Source organism: Myotis davidii, unplaced genomic scaffold (assembly GCF_000327345.1).
Source record: "Myotis davidii unplaced genomic scaffold, ASM32734v1 scaffold238, whole genome shotgun sequence".
Lineage (NCBI taxonomy): Eukaryota > Metazoa > Chordata > Mammalia > Chiroptera > Vespertilionidae > Myotis > Myotis davidii.
The window spans coordinates 2,557,095-2,576,809 of NW_006293779.1; the positions used below are offsets into that span (position 1 = coordinate 2,557,095).

The 19,715-nt window shown below is 47.1% G+C and overlaps 1 protein-coding gene across 1 annotated transcript in view; it reads left to right on the forward strand.

Annotated features, from left to right (window-relative positions):
- CAPN13 (calpain 13) overlaps positions 1 to 19,715 on the forward strand; it is a 68,965-nt gene that overhangs the window by 14,366 nt on the left and 34,884 nt on the right. Inside the window, 4 exon segments of the mRNA XM_015566345.1 lie at positions 3,448 to 3,677; positions 10,614 to 10,692; positions 12,787 to 12,902; positions 17,588 to 17,721. Of these exon segments, the coding sequence (XP_015421831.1) occupies positions 3,480 to 3,677; positions 10,614 to 10,692; positions 12,787 to 12,902; positions 17,588 to 17,721 (527 nt within the window). The 5' untranslated portion in view covers positions 3,448 to 3,479.

Below are 19,715 nucleotides of genomic sequence, written 5' to 3' on the forward strand. Positions count from 1 at the left end.
CACCCCAGGACCCTTCTCCTTCCACCTGGGCGCTCAGTGGATGCCATCCCTCGGCCCTGGCTCTCACCCCTGCAGACCCCTCTGAGCCCAGCCTGTCCTTCATAAGAGCAAGGCCTCATGTTAGATGGGTGGGGCTTCTGCACCTTCCCTTTGTGGTCAAAATGGTGATAGTCATACTAATAACCATCATGTAGTGACCACTATCTATTTACACGTCACAGTGCTAAGTATTCGACGAGCACGGTTTCATCTGAGTCTCGCGACTTTAGGCACTGCATATTATCACCATCGCCACTTTACAACTGAGGAAAGTGAGTCTTAAAACGGGATTCCTAAAGCCAACCAGTTCCCAAAGTCAGCAGGCAGTCAGGGCCCTGCGGGCGGCCCCGGGAACTGGCCGACAGATGCAGAGCCTTTGCAAGATTCTGATGGAGAAGTCAAGCCAAATTATTTCGACTCATTTTGTAGACAATTAAAGGCTGCTTAGTAACCGTTCCGTAATTGCGTCATTAAGGGGAACTACCATTTGGTTTTCATAAAGGAAAATGAGCTCATTGCTAGAGTTTATCGCATACTCTAATCCAATATTTTACCGAGAGGTGGGTGGCTTGGTGATGCTGTATCAGTTCCACGGTCGCCAGGCATGTGCAGAGCTTGAAGACCCATAATTTTCACAACTCTCCAGTCAGGCGTCACTGCCTTTGTCTTGAATTTACACTCAAACCTATTGCTGTTTACTTGCTCTTACATGATATTTCAGCTTTACGGCTATTTATATTATTGGTTGTGGGCTCTTCTCTAAACCCTATAGAGCAGCGGTTCTCACCCTGTGGGTTGCGACCCCTTTGGGGGTTGAACGACCCTTTCACAGGGGTCGCCTAAGACCATCGGAAAACACATATATAATTACATATTGTTTTTGTGATTAATCACTATGCTTTAATTATGTTCAATTTGTAACAATGAAATTGGGGGCCACCACAACATGAGGAACTGTATTAAAGGGTCGCAGATATAGGTAGATACATTGTTATTAACTTAATTAGGGTGCTCCTACGGCTTCAGAAGAGCCACATTCAAGGGGCCAAAGAGCCACATGTGGCTCGCGAGCCGCTGTTTGCCGACCACTGGGTTAAACCATATGAAACTGACTCCAGTCAACCCTTCTTGACCTACAAAAATGACAGTTTCGTGTGGTTCATCCTAATAGTTCAAATGTAAATTCTTACCTCATTTGTGCTAGAAATTGTGTGTATAATACCCTCCAAAAATGTAGGTACTGTACCACTTCACAGTACCTATGAATTTGTGTTTTAAATAATTTGTAACATACTATTATTATAAGTTACTATAAGGAAATTGCTATTATTTTAAGTTTGCAATTTTTTTCTATGAGTTGTTTATGTTTCTCTCTCGTGCTTCAGCATCACCCGATTCCTTTTCACTGTGCAGTGGGGATGGATAGGACATGTGGACCTTGGGGCTTTTGTGCTACCTAGACAGACGCTGGTCAAAAAACGTAAAAAGCACAGCTTTTGGGGCGAAGGAGGTTTTCCAAGCTCCATAACTAGTAAGTGTGGATTCAGGATTCAGATGGAAGTCAGCTTGCCTCGCTGACTGAGGAAATGATGCCTATTTTCGTAAATGACATCAGTTATACCTCTGTAGCCTCCTGAACAAATAAACAAAAAACAAACAAACAAAAAAAACAGGCTTCCATGATATCTCTATAGGGAAATTAGGTTACCACCATTTATTGAGTGCCAGTCACTCTGCTTGGTATGTTAGGTCAAACCTCATTTAATACCACCACAAGCCTTGGGAGGTTGGTGTTATCAATTCGTCCTGGTGGGAAACAAGTTCACAGTCTTGAGTCTAACTCAGTGTTGCAGAACAGGTGGTGAGCACAGGAAGCAAACTTCAAAACCCATTTGAATGCTCACCACCTGCCTTTTCTTGTTCCTCCCTCCCCCTTCCCTCTGGAACCTGTTTCTCTACCATTTTCACTATTAACCCTTGAACACTCTCTCCCATGGACAAATGCAGCAGCCACCTGGACTCCACCCTATCTCCATCCCTACCTACCCCCCACATGAACTCCAACTTGCTCCACAATTCTATGTGTAGATCTGATCACAACCCACCTCTTCCATGGCCCCGCGGTGCTGGTGAGGTAGAAGGCATTTCCCAGTCCAGCCTTTCAGCTGTGGGGAGGGTCTGCTGTTCCATGCCGTGACCACTTCCTGTCCCACAAGCTGGGTCCGGGCCAAAGGGAGGTTGCTTTCCACAAACCTCCCTGCGAGACTATCTGGTCATAGTTCACTCTAATACACATCAGCCCCGCTCCACTGCCTCCTGCTATGTGCTGGTTCCTGGAGCTGGTTGTGGTCCTGACCTGGTCAAGCATGTAATTTCCAGTACCTGGTAGAAACCTCATATGGTCCCTGTGACTGTCCCCCTTTTACTCTATATTCTTCTTTGGTGCCCGCCAAGGGGCACAAGGATCCAATTGGCCTTGCAGCCACCCAACACATGCCTCCTGTAAATTTCCCTTTAAAAAGTCTATTCATTACCAGATGAGTGGCCAACCTCTTTCTTCAGTCCTTCCCTCCTCTCTGCTTACAGATGTGGATTTGCAGATGCAGAAACTTTCCCTGGGTCTGTGTGTGCTAGCACCCACCTACCTTCCTGACCATCTCTGCCAACACTCCCTATCCCCAGCCCCCACCCCAATGACCCCTCCAGCCCTTCCCATTTCCTCTAACACTCATGACCTTTCTAACCCAACTCCTGAGCCTCCTTGCACTTGCTACTCAGGGCCCCTAGAGGGACTTTTTTTTTTTTTACTACCTGCCATTTCTCCACCTGGCAAATTCTCCTTCCTTCAAGGCCCAATTCAAAGGTCGCCGCCTGTTGGAGAGTCATCCCAGACTCTCCTTGGTAGTTCATAGCTCCTTTATGTCCACAGGACTTTGCACACATTTTTAATTAGACAGACAGTTTCTGTTGAATGATAGAATGTTGAATATTGTTGTTGAAATGTCTAATCTATCTTTCCCACTTGATAATGAGCGCCTGGAGGATAAAGATCATGTTGTATTTTCTTTGGATTGCCAGCTCTCAGAAAGCGCTTGGCACAAGGTCAGTACTCAATAAATATTCATTAATGTGCAAATACCCCCGTAGTCTCTGGTGCACAGAGAGCATACTGAGAAGCTGTTCGGTACAGCGGATTGAAATGGAACCTAGAGGAGGGATGACTGATTCCAGTCTGGGCTCGTCTACCAGCTGGCTGTGTCACCAGGGACAGCACTGATCTGGGTCTCAGTCCCCTCACTTGTAAGGGGGTGGGGGGCGGACATCTGAGTGTCCTTTCAGGGCTCACATCCGATGATGTGAAGGATTTGACAGCTCATCTCTAAAACTATCTTTTTTTCTCACCCAAAGGAAAAGACGCTGGAGGTCTTCTAAGGAGAGTCATGGCACACACTCTGGAGCCTCTATCCCAGATGCCCGTCATCAAGTTCAAGGGCCAGGACTTTAAGACCCTGCGGGATCGTTGCCTACGCAGAGGCCTCCTGTTTGAGGATGAGACCTTCCCTGCCGAGATTTCTTCCATAGGCCCGTTGCTGCTCCAGGGAAAACACCTCTCCAGGCTGCAATGGGAGCGCCCAAAGGTGAGTGAGCCCCCCAGGCACACACCCACCTCCTGGGCCCTCTGAGCCAGCCCACCATGGCCCCTCCCATGGCCCCTCAGGACCCCTGAGTTCTAACCCAGCCCTAACACTGAGCCCATCACTAGATGACCTGCCTCAGTATTCTCACCTGGAAAATGAGAAGACATAGGTGTGACGAGTGTCTCTGAGGTCTCTTCCGTCTCCATAATGGAGCCTGTCATCACTCTTTATTCTCTTTAGGTATGACTGTCTTTATCTCCTGTTCCTTTTTATCGGTTAGAGTTTACTCAAAGGGAAGCTACCATGTCAGCCACTTGTACAATAGGATGAATTTAAATAATTGGCTCACCCCTCTCACTTTTATTTGTATTTTCAATCTTGCAAAGACCTGATCACCTACAAAGGAATTTTAGACATCAGCGGGAACATTAGGAAGCTATTTCAGGGCAACATTCCAAGTCCTCTGAGTCCCCCACCCCAGCAGATGGCCACTAACTCCACCTTGCAGCAAGGAGAGCCTTGCTGGTTTTTCCAGAACCATCTCAGTTTCAGGGCGTGAGGCTCCAGAGGACATTGCTCAGCCAACTTAAGGTTTTCATAATCTCATCAGGGCCACTGTTGATGACAAAGGCCCAGGTCACGGTCACTGTGAGTGCCCTGGTGCTCAAAGCTTCTGTTTGTGCTTCCAAAAGCAGCCAGTGGAACCTAAAACAAGGGACAATGCTATCGTGTCTAGTAAGCTAACAATGATAACATCAGCAAGTATAACTGAGCACATATTAAATGCCATGCACTCTACCCAGCACTTTCAGTAATGTCACAAAAGGGCATTTTCTGGTGACACAGAACAAGACACGGAGCTCTGGGGGTGCCAACTCAGGACAGACTTGAAGCCTCAGGGAAGGGGGAGATTAGTGGGTATCAGGTGGGGGCTTGGATCTGCTTAAAGCAAGATGGGGTGCTCCAGCCTTCTAGGACCCATCTTCCCAGCCAGCAGCAACAAGTCCCTACAATGACTCTCTTCTTCAGGCCTTCCCCTCCTAAGGAGGGCTGACCAGGGAACTCTGTTTAACATTTGGAAGGGTTAAATATTGTTTTGTCTGGGTTATTTTCAGAGGCTGAGATTCTTTTTGAAGGTGTTTCCTTTTTTCATGCGGTGCTGGGAATAGATGTGAGACCACATTTATAGTGTTTAAGAATTTATAACATCTATTTAGAAAGGGTTGAGAATTTCTCGTCCTCTTAATTCCAGCAGTATCTCAACTTGTGATGTCTTTGGGGGTCAAGGAGAAACGTAGGCAAACAAAAGTGAAATAACTTACACAGAATCATGCCAGGGAACACAGACAATAGGGTGGCAAAGGCCTGGGCGGGAGTGGAGGCTGGTTAGAAGGGGTCAGTGGGGGATAAAGGGGACATATGTAATACTTTCAACAATAAAGATTAAAAAAAAAAAAGAATCATTCCAGGAACCCAGGATAGAGGCACCAGGGGCCAAGTGCAGTCTATTCCCATTCTTCTACCAGGGGCTCATCTTTTCCATTCTAGCACTTCTTTTAAAATGTATATGTGAATATGTAAAAAAAAAGAATCATTCCAGGAACCCAGGATAGAGGCACCAGGGGCCAAGTGCAGTCTATTCCCATTCCTCTTCTACCAGGGGCTCATCTTTTCCATTCCAGCACTTCTTTTAAAATGTATATGTGAATATGTCAGCTATCTTTGTGTTTCTTATCGCAACTGGCCATATAGTACTTCCCAGAGCTTTCCATGTGTCTTACTTTGTCTCCTTTGTTCTTCTTTATTTCATGGATAATAATAAAAAAATCCCATTTATCAAGTTTGTACATGTGCTACATATTAATCTAAACACTTTACATATCACATTTTATTTCATTGCCACGGTAGCCCCGTGAGTCAACGTTACCAACCCTGTTCAGTAGGTCGGCACTGCCCAATAGAACTTTCTGTGAGGATGGGAAGGTTCATTCTGTGCCGTTCATTACGGCAGCCACTGGTCACATGTGGCTGTTCAGCACTTGGAATGTGGGTTGTGTGACTGAAGTTCTGAAGTTTTCGTTTTATTCTGTTGAAGTGAATTTAATTTAATATACCTTATTGGAGAGCACAGCAGAGTCACCAGTGCATGTCAGGTTGAGGGATTAAAATTTCACCACTATCCCCATTCTTTAGTGAAAAACATTTCACTTCTCAACTGAAGAATGGGCTATGGGCCCAAACCACAGTGATGGGCGCTCGGAGCGCAACACCCAGCCCCACTGTGGATTCTGGCCCATGGCCAGCCCAGAATGCAGCACTGCCTGCCCAGGCAGCAACTTTCTTCTTCCCGGGAACCAGAGCAGAGCTTCTGAAAGGATCCTGCACTAGGAACAATTCACCTTGGGACCAAAATGAGTTCTTCCATAAAGTGGAGATATGAGTGTAAGTTGTAAAAGCAACACGTAACAGAAGGTGAGAGAAAGTAAACATGCCAACAGACAGTTGCCATTGAGCGGAAGGACTTTGATGCCAATAAAGCCAATCTTCCAAGAGAAAATAGAAGAGGGAGTGACGCTGCCACCAGGCCCGGCTTGACCTCTGGCCACCCTCTGAAAGCGCCTGTGTCTAAATGCCGGTATGCTAAGCCTGGCGTTCCCTCGTGTGAGAGCAGCACACCGTCTGGGGATGTGCCTGAGCAGCCTTTGAAAAGAATGCAGGAATCACTGTCGAAAATAGGCCCAGGGATGTCCCATTGGAAGAGACCCCACCAGAAACGATGCGGGAGAGTGTGGCTTTGGTGCTGCTCCAGGGAGGGGAGTTTCTCAAACTCCAGGGACTTTTGCGTTCTGTGAGTTTCTGGCATCCCTAATGGAACAGGGGGTGCCCCACACTTTGCATTGAGAACAAGCGCCACAATTCAGAACTAATGTATATCCTGTAGCATATAACTAAGAGGAAATATATCCATATTCCCTATTGGTAGATTTACGCTGAGAAATTGGCTCATGTGGTCACGGAGGCTGAGAAGTCCCACACTCTGCCATCTGCCAGCTGGAGACCCAGCGAAGCCAGTGCCGTAGTTCAGTCTGAGAGGCAAGGCCTGAGAACCAGGCAGCAGATGGTGTAATTCCCCATCCAAGGGCAGGAGAACGCCAATGTGCCAGCTCAGCAGTCAGGCAGAGAAGGGCAGTTCTCCCTTCCTCTGCCTTTTGTTTTATTTTTCTCCGGATTGGGTGAGGCTCATCCACACTGATTCACATGCTAATGTCACCTGGAAACACTCTTCCAGATCCACCTAGAAATGGGGTTTAGCCAAGTACCTGTGACCCAGTCAAGCTGACACAGAAAGTCAACCATGGCAGTTTTCTTCTGCACAAATGGGTGTTCCGGTGCCCTCCAAAGGCCAGTCTGCCTCACAGAATCAGGAAACACCAATCATGAAGCCCCTGCCTGCTGGTGTGGTCCCTGGGGAAGAGCCAGGCACCAGGGAGGCAGATTGCCCAACCCCAGCTGCTTCCTGTGGGCCCTGGAACAAATCTCTGCTTCTCTGCACCTGCTCGCTCGGCCTCGCGGGACTCACCCAAGGAGCTGTCAATCCTGGGCTCTGCCTCTGGGTGACCTGCTGAATCCAAGCTGTAGGAGAGGGGACCTAGTGGTCCCCACGCCCACGAGCCCGTGGTGATTGAGTCACGCCCGGGGTGGATGCTCTGATCCTTGCCAGTGACTTCACTGCCTGTGCTCCTGGTCCAGCTGGAGACAGGGGGACTGCCCGGAGCCAGCGCCTTACCATCCTCCCAGCCATCTTTACCCATTTTCTCTGGGGGCCTTGTCCCAGGAGGTCAGCCCAGCAGATGAGAACACTTCTTAGTCTACTTTTGCCTCTTTCTACCTTTGAGACCCTCCAGCACCCATGGAAGCCCAGGGTGGGGAAGGAACAGACAGCTCAGAGGTCAGGGGACTTAGATGCTGGTCATGTGCCCCAAGTTGATTGATGTTGACTATGGACTTTTTATTGGAAATAATTGCCATTTAGTTTTTATCACATTAAAATATCTTTCTGTTCATAATTAGCTAAAATTTTGGTTTTTTAGTTTTTATTTTTATTACTTGGGCAAATCAGAGAAACTTGTGCATTTATCAAATGCCTTCATGGAAGGATATAAATTGTCTCCTCTTTGGCCCCTGTAAATACTTTTTTCCATCATTGGATATCCTGATATGAAACCACCCTGGCAAATTTCTATGGAAAACCCTACTTGAGGGTGGGTTAGTCTTGTCATTTATGGTAGATTCATTGGCTGGGTATCTTATTTCATGTGTTTCTATGAGTTTAATCAGCCTGGTGTATGTGTGCTTCTGTGTTCTCTCTCTCTCTCTTTCTCTCTCCTCTCTCTCTCTCTCTCTCCTCTCTCTCTCTCTCAGGTTGGGTTGGGCCTCCAGGCTGTGCTGGCTTTTTAGAATAAATGGTGGCAGGATTCTTCTCCCAACCTTTTTTTTAAAACAATGAAACCGTAAGTGACACTGGAATTGTCTAGTCTGTGAAAGTTTGAGACAACTTGGCAGGAAAATCATGTGTACTTAGCAGCCTTTACAGCGATGGTGGGGAGATGTTCTGGGGTCATTTAAAAATACTATTCCAAGGTTATTGATCTTCTTGGGTTATATACTAACTTGAATAATTTGGGGCAATGTTCATTTTCATCAGAAAATCATTAGTACTTTTAAATGGATTAGTATAGAATCTTAATTCATGTTTTAAATTGCTAAAACCCAATTTTTGCTACTTTTATTTGGGTTTCTCTACCACATTTGCCAAAGGTTGGATCTATGTAAGCCTTCTTGCCCAAAAGGAACAATTTACTTGCACTATTGATTTCTCTGTTTTATAATTCACTAATTGTGCCCTTTTATCACTTCTTTCCTCCTATTTTGCCAGGCTCTTTTTGTCTTTTTCTTCCTAACATCTGTGAGTCGACTACTTAATTCATGCTTTTATTCTGTGTTGTTTAATAATGAATGGATTTGAGGTTCTGGGTTTGTCTATGAATATGGCTTTTCAAAGTTTGCAAATACTGCAGACGGAGGGAATCAATATTTATTGAACATATACCCTGCCAGGCGCTGTGCTAAGTATTTCGCTTCCTTCCTCGTGTGGAAAAGGGAAGGGCTCTTGCTTTGCCAGGCCGCTGGGAGGCACCCCGTGGACAAAGCGCCTGGCCCTCCGGAAGGGCTGATAATGGCAGCCGGTGCCTGGGTCACCTTATCATTGGAGTCTCCCATTTTGCACACGAGGAAACGGAGGCTCCGCAAAGGAAGGGAAGTTGCTCAGGGCCACCAGAGAGCAACACAGAGCAGGATTCCACACCAGGTGTGTCTGACCCGACTCTCAAGCACACACACCCCCCCCTCTGCTGATCACTGGGGGGGACCAGGAGAACCAGTGAGGAAGAGGCGCACTGGGGGTGGGTCAGAAAGCTGAGCACCATTGTCTTTGTTCCTGGTCCAGGAGCCCCATTGTTCCTCTTCCCCAGCTCCCATGAGTGGAGGTCTAAACGTCTGCTCCCTGGCAGCGGGCCTCCACTGGGGCCCCACTTCCTTTCCAGCAGGAGCGGGGACAGGTAAAATCCATGAAGTGCCCCCAGTTGCTTTGAAACTGGAAGAGTCGTTCCCTCCGTGCCTCTGCAGAGACCTCTGCCCTGCTTGCTTGTGATAGGAGAGACCCCCACGTTCTGCCCAGCCCTGGGGGCAGCAGAGGGTTGGGCGTGGCGACTCCACCCCAGGGCCTGGGCCCCAGTGCCCCTCTTGCCATCTGAGAGGGCTGGTTACTTGTGGACAGGCGGCAGGAGGAGGTGCAGTGAGTCATGGCCCCTGACACGCCTGCGGGGCCTCCATGTTTGCAGACATGCATACCTTTGCTTGCCCCTTGGCGGCTCCACCAGGAAATGTAGCTTACACAGGGCTGGCAGGTCTCACAAGGCAGGGACTCCGCACATGCATGGCTGTTGAGCAAATGAATCTATTTCCACTTTGCAGCCCTGTTCTCTGGGGACTTATTTGTCAATGTGAAAAGAAATGATACAGGCACAGTTAGCAAATTCCGCAAACGTGTGCGATGGAACTCCCAGAGCTGCGGGGAGAGGATGCAGAGGGTAGTCCCATCCACTCCTAGCAGGGGCAAACCTACAGGCTGGTGGGGCCGGGACAGGAGCCAGACCTTTACCTACTGTTTTCCCCAAGGACCCAGGGAGCCCTTCAGGAACTCTCACCATCATGTCTGCTGCGAGTTCCCAAAATTCTCCCAGACATCGCAGCACTGCCGAATCCTCCAGCCACTCTCTCTGTAGCCAGCAGGTGCTGTGTGTATTGGAGGTTGGGGAAGAACTAGGCTCTGAGTAACAGCACCTGGGATGAGGGGCCTGGATCTTCTAGAATCAGTCAGGGAGCCAACAAAGATCTGAGTAGTGCACATCCTGCATCCTGAACAGCACGTGGTTGCACTTGAACCTGAAGCCCAGAAGGCCCAAGCTGACTTCTAAGAGACAACATTTCACACGAGAAAGTTTTATTATGTTTATAAAAGTTTCCTCTAATAAATGTATCCGATTCTTTTTTTCTCTCATTTATAACCTCTTCATAAAACACTGCCTGTTAGGACCAGGATGGCTGAATACCTGATGCGGGGATCCTGAGACCTTATTGATGTTATCTCCTCATGCAGTTGCTTAGGTATTTATTGCCTGTCTCACAGTTACATATACACCCTGGTGACGGCTGCCTTCCTGATAGCAATAAAACCTGAAGAATGAGGGGAACTTTTAAGCACCTATTTAAGAATTAACCTCTACTTCTCAAAGACAAAGTGAGTGATGTCTTGGGTACCACTCTGGGACATAGAGGGATGAAAGATGCTCATGGCTTTTCTCCCTCTTTCCTAAGGATTTATTGATGGGTAAAGCAGAGCCTCATTTCATCCTGGAAGGTGCGAGCAGATTTGACATCCAGCAAGGGGAGGCAGGTAAGAACGCACCGTCTTCTCTTCCGGCTGTGGATCAGGGCAGGCTGCTCAAAGTCAGCTTCTGGATAGGGAGGTGTGGAGACCCTCAGAACTCTGTCTCAGCTGCTAAGAGGGGAGGCCGGCCCCTCAGTGCTACTGGAGACGGACAGCCCATGTCCAGCCTGCAGCCTGCACGTCAGCTCAGCCATGGGTGTGCAGGGCCATTGCGGTGAGGCATTATCAAAGAAAGGGAGAAAATGGGCACAGGATTTAGTGTGAGCACTGGGTGGAGAGACGCATCCAGAAGATGGGAAGGAGAGAGAGACCGAGAAAGGGAAGCAAGTGTTCATTGAGCTTTTGCAGTGCTGTGCTAGATACTGTGCATGTGCTGTTTCCTTTACACCCGGTAACATCCCCACTCTATACATATATGCAAAACCAAAGGGTCCAAGAGGTGAAATCATGTCTTTCATGTCACATAAACAATAAGTGACAGAGTTGGGTTTGAATCCGAGGCTGTTTGACTCCTTCCCACCCGCCAGACAGCCATGGATCAAAGTTGTTGCTAAGAGGGCTTGCCTTGAAGAAGGCCACTGGGCAGGACCAGGAATGGCTGAGAGAAATCCCTGAGCCAGAAGCCCAGGCTGAGAGAGGAATGTGGACAGGGAATTAGGAGACAGCACAATCAGACTCTCTAAGAACAGACTCTATATCCTTAAAATGCCCGCCTACAAGTTGTGCCTGCACCTGGACTTCCCCTGATGGAATCACAGTGTCTCGGGCTAAGTGGATAGAAGCCTGTGTTTCAGTGTTGGGAAGAGCCCCCAGCAGCTAATATTCCTCCAGTTAGAGCTTCCCCTACGTGAAGATGGGACCTCGCTGAGGGCGTTTCTGTGCCTGACACAGATGGCATTCGAATAATTGATAGCGCTGAAGATAAAGAAGGGGATGATGCTCATGCTCAAAGGGCTCACAGTGGCCTCCAAGGAGAAACTCAAGGCCTCATTGCCCGCAAGGGGGAAGAGGAGAGAACCCCTGTGTGGGCTAGAGGGGTCCTGACACAGGGAGAGGCTGAGCAAGTATTAACAAAGAAAAGCACAAATCTATTTGCTGACAACAGAAGACACTGTCACTTTAGTTCTGAGCACCTCTGGCAAAATGAGAATCAGAAGACAAGTTGGCCCACCAGCCCTGCCAAAGCCTGGCTGGAGCTCTTCTGACCTCCCTCAAACCACCATCACTTCCACCAACACCTCCACCATCAATCACCCCCACCTCACCTCCACAGACACCCTCACCATCACCTCCACAATCAATCACCCCCACCATCACCTCCACATTAATCACCCCCACCTCACCTCCACAGACTCCCTCACCATCACCTCCACTATCAGACACCCTCACCATCCCCGCCACAATCAATCCCCCCCACCTCACCTCCACAGACTCCCTCACCATCACCTCCACTATCAGACACCCTCACCATCCCCGCCACAATCAATCCCCCCCACCTCACCTCCACAGACTCCCTCACCATCACCTCCACTATCAGACACCCTCACCATCCCCGCCACAATCAATCCCCCCCACCTCACCTCCACAGACTCCCTCACCATCACCTCCACTATCAGACACCCTCACCATCCCCGCCACAATCAATCCCCCCCACCTCACCTCCACAGACTCCCTCACCATCACCTCCACTATCAGACACCCTCACCATCCCCGCCACAATCAATCCCCCCCACCTCACCTCCACAGACTCCCTCACCATCACCTCCACTATCAGACACCCTCACCATCCCCGCCACAATCAATCCCCCCCACCTCACCTCCACAGACTCCCTCACCATCACCTCCACATCAATCACCCCTGCCATCACCTGTACCATCAATCACCCCCACCATCACCTCCATCGTTATCATCACCACCAGCTCCTCCTCTGTCTTACTTAGAACTGGCCCTAGTGAATCCTTCCTTCAATTCTCTCTCAGATAGAAAAAAAAATGCATTATTCAGAAGGACATATGTGGGCTCTGGTAACAAAGACCTGCGAAATGCATGAGGTGGGGCTTCCAGTAGGCCTCTCACACTTGGTGTGTGTCCCCTCACAGGAGACTGCTGGTTCCTGGCAGCACTGGGCTCCTTGACACAGAACCCACAGCATCTGCAGAAGATCCTGATGAACCAAAGCTTTTCCCACCAGTATGCAGGCATTTTCTGTTTCTGGGTACGTGCGCTGCTGGGGTGCTCCCACATGGTTTTCTCTGAGCACAGGGAATGACTGTCTTGAATATTCTCTTGTCTTGGCATCCTGAGATGGAACAGGCACTAACTTATGTGTTAGTTACACTGCATAGCTCCAAGAAAGGATGTGAGCTCATGATCTGACAACACTTGGGAAAGATGAGAGTAAAAATGTTCTCATGTAAATTGTTTTTATTTTTGTATTATTTATTCATTTACTTTTGAGAGCACATTTATTAAAGCTGAGGACAGTGAAACAAGGAAGGGCTTAGGATACAAGAAGCAACAGGAGAGATCCTAGGTGGGGCTGCTTTGGCTCACTGAGAAATCAGAGAAAAGGGGCGTTGGGGACAAGTTCAGGGGGTTAATCCAGGACAAGCTGCCACTGCCCATTGCTCCCCTGGTGGCAAGTCTCCTGGGGTCCCTTAGAGGCTAGGAGATGTGTGCCTGTGGGGGAAGAAGAGGAGGAAGGGAGAGGCATGGGCATGCTCCTGAGAGGGTGAAGTGAGCCCTCATGTAATTTTTTTAAAAGGCAGATGCAATCACCAAAAGAAAAAAGGAGTCTTCGATCAAGAACCCTGTACATCATCGAGCTTTTGTCTATATCTAGTTGGTGTCATATCTGGTTATTTTTATCACAGTAGCTTTAGAAATAAGTTGTAACATTTGGTAGGATGATTTCACCTTCATTATTCATTATTCTTTTCTCAGAAATATCTTGCTAATTCTTGCACATTTATTCTTCAATGAGAACTTTAAAATCATTGTGTCTAATTAAAAAGAAAAGCCATTGTGAGGCGAAGTGGAGCAGCATTAAATTTATGTATTAATTTGGAAAAATTACACTTTTATTATGTTAATGATTCATTCCAGAAACATGGTCTATCTTACCATTTATTCAGAACTAGTTTTATACCCTTCAATAAAATGTTATGGTTTTGTTTTCCAATTGGTGCTGTACCCTTCTTGGTAAATGTAGTCTCACATATTTTACAGTTTGTAGCTCATGTGAATGAGATTTTCCCCCTCATTTCTAACTTCTAGATGTTGCTGAAAAGAGAAAAGCCACTCCTTACTAGATATTAAACTCTATCCAGCCACCTGACCATATTCCTTTATTTGTTCTAACCTTTTTCTTTAGTAGACTCTGGATTTTTTAGTTATCTAATATTTTCTGCAAATAAAGATGATTTTGTCTCTTCTTTTAATATTTATAGAAACTATTTACCCTTGTGCCTTGTCTCTTAAGTTAGTACCTGACAGTTTTGAACAAGAGTGACAAGAGCAAAACCCTGCCTTCTCTGGATTTTGGTTATAGAGTTTCCTGGCGCTCTGTTCTTTAAATACACTGTTGGATTTCATTTGTTAAAAATTTGATTAGAATTATTGCATCTATGTAGTATGTAGAATTGGAGTCTAGTGTTTTTTTAAATGTTTGAGTTTTACTAACTTTTTAAAGTGAACCCATTGAGCTTTACATATTTTAATCTGACATAATTTGAATAATGGTGTTATTCATTGGTTATCTTTTGTTTGAATGTAAAATACATAACAGATCCAGTTGATTAAGGCTTTGATTTATATAATTACTTTTAGTTATTTTCATTAATTCCCATTTACTTTCTCTTGGTTAATTTTATTGTGTTTTTGAAATTTTCTGAATCTTCACATTTAATATTCTTAGTCATTTTTTAATCATAAAAACTTTGAGACTAGAAAATTTCCTCTGAGATCTTATTTTTATCTATAGGTTTCAATATAAAATATCTTACTTTTATTAATTTTAATATAATATATTTTTAGTTTTGAGTACATTTTTTAGGGAGGTCATCTTTTGGTTGTAGAGTTTTAGATTTATTAAGTGATGGTAAAAATATAGTCCATAAATCTCTATGTTTGGGGAAATTATTAAAGTTTTATTTATGGTCAAGTCCTTCACATTTTTGTAAATGCTTCATTTGCAGATTATATAATCTATAATCATCTCTTTTATCTTGGCTTATTTTTTGTCTGTGTGATTTGTCAAATTCTAAAAGAGGTGATGAAGTTCCCCAAAGTTAGTTTGGAGAGTTGCTCTTATGCTTTCACATATTCTGGCTTTCTATTCTTCCTGCTATATTCATTAGTGCCTGAAGATTCTTATTATCTGGTTGGTGAAATAAAGCTTACAAATATATCCCTCTTTGTCACATGTAATGCTTTGGGCCTTCGGTTCCTCTTTATGTGATATTCATCCTGCTATTCCAGCTTCCTGCTATTTACATTTCCCTGTTATATCCTTGCTCATCCCTTCATTATCAATTTCATTTTCACTATTTGATGTTTCTTATACAATTTAAACCTTACTTAAACCTTATCACTCACCATTGTTTCTCTCACCCTTCATTTCCTCTTATTGAAGACTTTTGTTCTCATTTCATCGTCATTCGGTAGGAATAGTTCCTTGAATAATTTCCTCAGATGGCATAAGTGTATTTTATTTGCTCTTTCTTAAGAATGATATTGAAATTGGGTTTTGAATTCTTGGATCACATTCCCTTTCCTTAAGACTCTATAAACATTATTCCATTGTCTTATAGAGTCCTATGTTGCAGAAGAAAAAACCCAATGCTAACCTATGCTCTTACTTTGTATGTAACTGGTTCTTTCCGACTACAAGTTAATAAGAGGCTCTTTCTCCCCTGGGTGTTCTGAAATTTCTCTGGAATATGTCCAGATGATGCCTTTTTAAAGTCAATCTTGACTGGAATTCAGCAAACCCTTTCTTTCTGAAGACCTGCTCCTTTTTTGCTCAGCTAAATTTCCCTCCATTTTTTCTGGGCATCCTCCTTTATCCTGTTGTCTCCTCCTGAAGTCCAGTTATTTGCATCCTGGGTCTTCTAACAAGTGCCCAGGTAATGCTGATGCTGCTGGGCCAAGGAGTCCACTGAGGAATGAGCTAGAAGATGCAGGGTTCAGCTGTGTCTGCACTGCCTCAGGGCTGCAAGTGTTGGCTGAGTGATAGGGACAACTTGAGGCCCAGGCAGGACACGCTCTGCATGATCATATCTGATACAGCAGCAGTAAGTTGGTCAACATTACCAGTGTGGGAAGATGGGGTAAGGGTGACTTCTAAGGGGGAAACAACCAGAGGAGCTCCTTCAAGCCAGGACTCGTTCTGCATGACTTACTGTGCTCCAGGCACTGTCTTAGGTGCTGAGTGGAAAGGCTGTTATTGAAAAACAGTTTCCACTTTCAAAATTGCGATCTCACTTTCACAGTCTTATCTGATCCCAATTACAGCCCCAGGAGGCAATTCTTACTCTTACCCCCATTTGACAGATGAGGACACGGAGATACAGAGAATTCAGTGTGTTACCCAATGTCTGTTGCTCAGATAACTAAAGACAAAACCAGGACTCAAGCACATTTCTGCTGTCTGGGTACTGTCTACCACACTTGGCTTTCCCATTAAACCCAAATCCAGATTGGGTTATCCTTCCAGGGCCCTCTTCTAAGAGCTGGGATTCGCTTTCCTTGGCGCTTCAGCCACATTGCACGATCTCCTTCTAATAACATCCCTGCTGGCTCTCGACTTCACCCACCGATGCATCTTCATTGCAATAGGGACACGAATCCACAGCAGTGCCAGAACTGACCGCAATGCCCGGGTTCATTAGTGACCATGAAAACATCTTTGATTTGTCTCCACTGGCACCTCTATCTTGGTCTCCATTTCTGCTTTGAAAGTGCGTTCTCAGGCCCGACATCTGGGACATCCAGCTGTGGAAAGGCCCTGTGGATGGCTTCCTGTTATTGCCACGCAGATGATAGATCGCATCCACCCGGGTTTATGTTGAGCCCACCTGTCGGAGACTTGCCTTCATCAAGGCTCAGGCCTGAAGCCAGAAGCCCTGCTGCTTAGCCAGCACAGGAGAGACCAGAGAAGAGACTCCAAAAGGCCGGCTGTGTTATGGATTTTCCTCATTTGGCGATGTCCTGGGTGAACCATTAAGAGTTGAATGCGGAGGATTAAAGCAGTCTGTTTTGGAGAGGAACATCTGCTTCATTTGTGCTCTTAGCAGTAGCAGCGCCAGCCGGTGTCATTTCTGCTGCTCTGATGGCAGGGCCAGAGCGAGGCGGTAACTGCTCAGTCCTCCTGTGCACTGCTCATCCTGCGGCCCCTGGGCCTTCGCCCACGCTGTCCCTGCCATCTGGGATGCCTTTCCCTCCTCTTCTCCACCTGCCCAGCCCGGCCTCCTCCCGCCAGCCTTCAGCTCCCTGCAGGCTCTCCTTCCCCATGACAGCATCTGTGTCTGCCGTTCTGCTTTGTCATTCAGCATCTGCTTTCCCACTGCCCTTCTGTGCCCGGCTACACCAGGAGAGTCCTGCTCGGAGCTCACAAAGGACTCGCCAAAACGAGGCCAGAGTTAGGAGCAAAGTCAGGCTAGAACCTAAGCCTCCTTCCTCTCTGCTATGCTGTATTCTCCTTGACTAACTTGGTCTGTGACTCATTTTCTCCATCTGCCAGTGGAGATGACATCCCCTGTCCATGATTTGTTCTGGATAGCGTTTATTTTTGCCTTGTGGAGACCATGTGGTGATGGTGGTTATCTTCTGACACAGGTTGCGGGTTGAGGAGCTCCCTTACCCCAATGCTATTGAGCTGTATATTCATCTCTCTTCCAGTTCTGGCAGTGTGGCCAGTGGGCGGAAGTGGTGGTTGATGATCGCCTGCCTGTCCTGAACAGGAAGTACCTCTTTGTGCATCCTCTCAACAACCAAGAGTTTTGGCCGTGCCTGCTGGAGAAGGCCTATGCCAAGTAAGGACGGGCTCGCCCCTCGGCCCAGGGCCTCAATGCTGCCCCGCCCGTGCAGCTGCTGGGCCTGGCAGGTGCTTCCCACCAGCCGGCCCCAGACTGTCGGCAGTTTTGCTGAATGCAAGCGATGCCCCTGGGAGCATCAGAGCCTTTGCACTTAGCTGGGCATCCTCCATAAACATTCACGGTGTGCAAGGCTGCATTGGGCCTTTGGGAGAGACCCAGAGGCACCTAGCAAGGGGTGGGCAGGGCAGGGCTGGACAGAGATATGCACTGGCAATGATATTATTGCGAGGGCTGGTAGAGAGCCCAAATAAAATATAATATCATGGTCATAGTCTGCTGAGAGGACAAAGGAGAGAGAAAACAATTCTGACTTTCAGACTCACAGAGTCAGTCTGAGGCAACACAGAGGAGATGGCATGGAGTGAGGCCTTGAAGGATGGGTAGATTTCAGCAGGGGAAGAAGTATGTGGGGGAGGCATCCCAACAGTGGGAATGATTCCAACAGGGAACCAGGGGAGGGACAGTTCAAAGTGAGGTCGGGTCAGTGGGGGCCTGCTGGGGCTGCTGTGGGATTGCATTTATGTGGGAGGTTGGGGGAGATGTTCAGTATGATATGGTCCAAATACCATGATGCGGTGCTGTCTCCTGGTGTTGACAAGCTCAGGGATTTACAAACACCCCAGTTCACGTTTTGCTTAGATTCTTTTGGGCTACCTTTATTCAACAGAAGTTCATTGAGCATTTAACCATAGGCCGGGCTCTGTGCTTGGCACTGGGTTATAGACTCTCAGACTGGTTCATGTAGGTGTGTGTGCAAGTACCTGTGTCTGTAAGAAGTCATTTTCTAAAGAGCCACACAGGCGAGGGACACATCAGAGCTAGAAATCAACACTAGGAGATGAAAGCCAGGGGACCCTGCCTTTCAGGAGAAAATGGGCAGTGGAGAGTGTTGCCTCATCAGGTTTCCTAAAGGTCATCCTAACCAGCCCCTCATGCCCAGGCTCTGGATGGTGATGTGACCCAGGTGTAAGTAGTTGACCTGAATCTGCTGAGGTCCTCGGTCATGTGACAGAAGACATCATTTAGTAAGACCAAAGACCAGGTCCAATCCCATCCGGGGCCCTCCCTGAGGGGTGGTGACAGCGCAGACTATCCGGCCCCTGACCTTCTGGGGGTCACAAGCTGAACAGCAAGACGTCTTGACACCTCTTTTTTTGCATCCTTCCTTTTGAGCCAACTTGTCAAAAAGGAAAGCAGTTGCTCTCTCCAGTGTAAAGAAGAGCTGTTGGTTAGGATTGGAGACTGAAGCCCAGATCCCAGTCTAGGTTATTGAACCAATTCATGTGCTTAGGAAGTTCATTCACAAACACTGCCATTATCTTTCTAGTATGGAGTCAAGCCTCACCCCTTCGGGGCCTTGTTTCTCCTCATATAAAGGGGGTGATGAGGGGGAGCTGGCAGCTCACAGGGAGAATCAGAAAGCCTGTGGAATGGAATGATGACTCTGACCCCATTTTGTTAACAGCTGACCTAAGGCAGCCAGTCATTCAGCTTGAAAAGAAATAGGCAACTGGACCCTGAATCCACATTCCACTTCCTAAAGAAATATAGCCGAGGACAAAATTCTTCAACTATTAAGCTGTTTCGAAGCTTTCCCTTCCATCCAAAAGGGGAAGTAACAGAATACAGGAGTGAGTCAGGTAGGATCACAGCCCATCAGAGCTGCAGCGCTGCTGTCAGCACCCCCTGGACCTTCTCCTTTGGGATGTGAGGGGACAGGCTCAGAGAGGTGAGATGACTTGCCCAAGGTCACAGGGAGTTTGAGGCCACGCTGGACGGAGAGCTGTTCTCCATCACCACGTGCTTTTCCATCATCCCTTCATGCTGTCAGCCCTTTGGGAAAGGAGTTGTCTTTTTTGCTTCTTTGGTGCTGTGTCTAGCACATGGGGACCACAGCACAGACACAGAGAAGCTATCTGTCCAGATGAGAG